We start from the raw sequence: 5,000 nt of genomic DNA on the forward strand, positions 1-5,000 counted from the left end.
ATCAGTGTTGGGAACAGTCGTGCTGCGCGATATCTTTGTGGAAACTGTGATGCTTTTTATTTTTTAGGATTCACAGGATTCAAAAGAACGGCATTTTGTAACATTATAGCAGTCCTGGAAGTGTATGAGATGTTGAATGTTAAGTTATGCGAAAGCAGGGTTTCCAGCCAATGGGATTTCACTGTGGGCGGAGCTACTCGGCTTGATGTGCCAGAAATAGACATCAGATTAAAAGCAGACAGATAAGTGCTGCTCTGTTCAGTCAGGCCTAGATAAAGACTCAGGGTGAGTGTTCGTCAGGACAGAGAGAGCGAGAGAAAACGAAAGAAAAACTCTGAACTCGGCGTCCTGCCAAAGAACACAGTTCTACTAATCATGCTTCTCTGTTACGAGACACTCTTACTGTTTGTCTGTCCGAGTCTCTCCCACGAGTCCCAAAACCCCAGAATTCCTCAGAATCGACTCTCACTCAATCCTGTCTGGAGGTCACAGCTAATGAATCACAGACGCTTGCTGAAGACCACAGTGTCTGAGTGGGCCGGAGAAAAGATCGAGAGCATGTGTGTGCTCCCAGCTAACAGGGAATATTCCCAGAATGCTCTGAAAAGATTCTCTCCAAGTTATGACCTTAATAGAACCTTCCTGCATAATGTTTAAACATCATTCATTTTCTGAGAACGTTGAAAAGTAACATTTTTGTAACGTTGCCAAAATGATCAAATGTATCTCCAAAAAACATATTTAAAACATTTAAAAAACTTTCAGGAGTAGCGTTTTCAAAACTTAAACTATTAAGTACACACAGTACTATTAATACATCATTCGTGGAATGTTTTAGATCGTTTTTTTTTTGTTTTTAAATGTTGCCACTTGTTTCGAAACATTCCGAGAACATTCAAAAGTAACGTTCCCATAATGTTTGCATAACCAAAAAAAAACGTTTGTAATGTAACATATAAATAACGTTCCCATAGCGATGGCAATGTTCAGTTAATGTTTCATAATCAAAAATGTTTAGAAAACATAATTAAATGATCTCAAAAAGTTTACACGAAAACTGAGTTCATTGGTCATGGAATAATTTTTTTATCTAACATTTTTTAAACGTTGCATCTTTATTTGGAACATTCAGAGAACGTTTAGTAACGCTCCTGTAATGTTTGTCCCAATGGAACATTCCTTTAATGTTTGTATAGCATTTTAAATATGTTTTTCAACATTCAGAAATAACGTTTCTCAAAACTTGTTAGGTATTCATACACGGGTTTTCCTGTTTTAGTTGGACGTTTGTTTAAGATTTTTTAAAATCAGATCAAAAAATGTAACACAACATTAATGTAACGGATTAATTTCCATTAAAAAGTAATGAAGTAATGCAATAAGTCACTTTTTTATGGACTAAGTAACTTCCTCAAACACTGTTATAAATCCACTAGAGCAGAACACTTCCAGTGCAGCCGGCTTTGTTCATTATAATAGTTTTAATGCAACAAAACAAGGCGAGTTACGTGTTGCTTCTAGTGCAAGGTCATTTTTTAATCTCTCTCTGTGTGTGTGTGTGTGTGTGTGTGTGTGTGTGTGCAGAGGCTATTAGAGACGTCGCTGTGGGGAGATGATTTGACGGCTGTCGAGCAGCAGATAACCAATCACAGCATGTTTCACAGCACCCTCCAGAGAAATACAGAGGTGGAACGAGCGCGAACAGAGCTGGTGAGATACACACACATACACACACGCGCACGCACACACACATACACACTCACACACACACACACACGCACACGCACACACACACACACACACAGATACACACGCGCGCGCACACACACACACACATACACACGCACACACACACCTTCTGAATGAAACAACACAGACGTGACCTCTTACACACACACACACACATCTCCTTTTCTAATGTGTATTATGATGCACCTGCTTTTTTAAGCATATACAATTCAAGATTAGCTCTTTTAGATTTAGGGTTAGGGTTCTTTTAGAGATTTATTTCACGATTAGATCATATTTCACCTCATAATCTATTTTTTTAACAACAATATACTGTATAACTAATAAAAAAAAATATAGCCTGCTTTTATTTGCATATTGACATTGAGAGTATGTGTGTAACATATACTGTATATATATATATATAGATAATCCTGTATGTTATAGACAATATGCAATATAATATATCTAGCGTATATAATGCATCAAAGCAGTATTTGTTGTATGAATTCACCTTTTCGTTGCTCTAGATGCGAGGCAAAGACGCTGAAGGAAACAAATCCTGTCTCCTCAAACTGGATCAGGAATGGGAAAATCTACAGGTGAGACGTGTTTAAATCAAACCCAGACTTAAACGTTTGGCTAAAAACATGTGCTGTTCTCCTTTTGAGTACAAATGTAGATCTAGAGAAGCTGTAGTTTTAGTTTCTCATATGTGTGATCCTCAGAAAGCCTCGTACCAGCGGAGCGTCCAGCTGCAGGACCTGCATAACATCATAGAGGAGATCTCCGGACAGATCATGTGGGTGAACGACCGAGAGGAAGAGGAGCTGGTGTTCGACTGGGGCGACAAAAACATCGACGTCTACATCCCTCAGAAACAGGAGAGCTTCTCAGTAAGACTCGCTCATCAGTGTGTGTTTTAGTGCAAAATAACAACCCTGTTTACCCAGCTTTTATCAGACCTAAAATGCAGAAATGCATTTGCATTTAAGATGCATATTAGCAAGCACTAGCAGTGATTGCAATAAAAAACACGTGTTTTAAAGAATCTGAAGAGTGAATAAACACAGGTAAACAGGCATTTCACGAGCAGTTTACTTAACTCATGCATATGCATCCTATTAGACATATATATTTTTTTTTACAAAAATACAAGTTCAAAACATTTTATTTAATTTGCATTAATTTCTCAACTAAAATGTCTTTTGGATTCATGTTTGCATTTTGCCTTGTGAAGCACTTTGAGCTGCATTTCATGAATGAGAAATGCTATGAAAATAAAGTTATATTATTTTATTTTTGATTTAAATGGACTAAAATGAGTAAATTTAAAATACATTTTAATCTAAAGAAGAAAAAACATGTGAAGATAAGTTTAATTTAATATATATTTTTAAATGCAATTAAGTTTATGCGGGTTTGTTTGTGTGTAAACATTAAGGACATGATCATAGATTGTATAAGAACTGTTTCGTGTTGATTTGCGCCCTCTGGTGGACTGTTGATGTAATCATCTGGTGTCACTAAAATCATGTCTTTTGAATAGAATTTAGGTTTTGGAGATATTTGATGATTTTTCCCAGGTGATAAATTCAGCGTTGTGGGATCATTGTTTTGAAATGATCCTAAAATGTTGACAAGTCATGGTTCGAATATTTTTTATAGGTTGCAAAAATGTTTTCTACTAACTTTATTTTTGACCTAAGATGTAACATTACTTAAATGTTTACTTTTTAATGTTCTATAAATATTATAAATGTCCAGTTGTTTTTATTGTGATTAAAATGTTATTTAAAAGTTACAAAAATGTTTCTTAGAACATAAATGTTTGACCCAAAATATTTTTTTGCCCAGTTTCTTACATTTTATTAGCTTTTTCACCCAAAACAATATATTTAACCGTTTATTTGTAATATTTAAATGTCCAGTTGTTTTTATTGTAATTACAATGCTATTTAAAAGTTACAACAAAAAAAACACTCCACTAACTTTATTTTTTACCAAAAAATTTACTTAATTTAAATGTTTATATGTAATATTCTATAAACATTTAAAATGCCCAATTTTCTGGTTGTGGTTATAACTTTACAGAAATGTTTCTTACAACATTCTTTTAGCTTTTTCACCCAAAAATCCATTTATTTTTAATATTCTAAGAATGTAAAAATGCTTCTTACAACATTCTACTAACGTTATTGTTTTTTTTTAAATGTAACATTATTTAAATGTTTATTTTTTAATATTCTATAAAAATGTATTAGAAAATTGCTTTTGTTGTGATTTATAATTATATTTAAAAGTTAAAAAATAGTTTCTTACAAAATTCCACCATTTTTTTTTTCTTACGAAAAATGTGATTTGAATTTTTTTTATTTATTTTTTTTATTCTAAGAATGTTAAAATGTCCAGTTTTCTTGTCACGATAGGAATGTTATTTAAAGGTTACAAAAAAAACATTTCTTAGAACATTCATAAAGTACAAACAATAGCATCAGAGAATGTTGTCCTAAGAACATTTTCTCATCGTTATGAGAATGTATATTGAATAATATACGGTTATAAGAAGGTTCCCTGTGTTTCAGAAACTCATGAGTGAACTGGAGCAGAAGGAGATTCAGCTGAACGTCCTCAAAACGAAGGTGGACAGCTTGCTGAAAAACAAACACCCAGCGTCTGATAAGATCCGGGTGAGTGCGTCTGGTCTCCGAGCGCTCGTGTCTCGTGTCTGCTCGTGTTTCTCAAGCAGTCTGATTGGGTTTTTCAGGCTTACATGGAGACACTGCAGACGCAGTGGAGCTGGCTGCTGCAGATCACCAAATGCATTAACGTCCATCTGAAGGAAAATGCACGATACAGCCAGGTGAGACTGACAGGTGAAGCTCATCTGATGCAGTCTGGAATGAGTTTTTATGCATCCTTATGGTCTGTTTTCCTTAGTTCTTCAAAGAGGCGGTCGAAATGAACGACAAACTGAAGAAAGAGCACGACAACATCCGCAAGAACTTCTCCTGCGATAAATCCTCAGCTCTAAACAGCTTACTGGATCTGCTGCAGGGCCTGGAGGTGACGCTTCATTCAGGTTTCAACATGTGTGAATGCTGCTGGAGCGCGGCTGGTTTATAAGTGTGTGTGTGTGTGTGTGTGTGTGTGTGTGACAGAGAGAGCGTGAGCGTCTGACGGAGCAGAGGGAGATGGTCCAGCAGCTGGTGCTCAAATCCAAGAGCATCGTCAGACTGAAACCCAGAAACCCAGAAGAGAAGATCAAGGGT

The 5,000-nt window shown here is 35.7% G+C and overlaps 1 protein-coding gene across 2 annotated transcripts in view; it reads left to right on the top strand.

Moving 5' to 3' along the window:
• The window catches only part of LOC132092063 (desmoplakin-B-like), a 29,523-nt gene that overhangs the window by 5,744 nt on the left and 18,779 nt on the right, over positions 1-5,000 (top strand). For both annotated transcript variants that reach the window (XM_059498124.1, XM_059498125.1), the window contains exons 5-11: positions 1,585-1,710; positions 2,259-2,330; positions 2,457-2,624; positions 4,314-4,418; positions 4,496-4,591; positions 4,669-4,794; positions 4,890-5,000. The exon at positions 4,890-5,000 is cut by the window's right edge and continues 45 nt beyond it. In XM_059498124.1, the coding sequence (XP_059354107.1) occupies positions 1,585-1,710; positions 2,259-2,330; positions 2,457-2,624; positions 4,314-4,418; positions 4,496-4,591; positions 4,669-4,794; positions 4,890-5,000 (804 nt within the window). The remainder of the gene's footprint in view (positions 1-1,584; positions 1,711-2,258; positions 2,331-2,456; positions 2,625-4,313; positions 4,419-4,495; positions 4,592-4,668; positions 4,795-4,889) is intronic.

Source organism: Carassius carassius, chromosome 18 (assembly GCF_963082965.1).
Source record: "Carassius carassius chromosome 18, fCarCar2.1, whole genome shotgun sequence".
Classification (NCBI taxonomy): domain Eukaryota; kingdom Metazoa; phylum Chordata; class Actinopteri; order Cypriniformes; family Cyprinidae; genus Carassius; species Carassius carassius.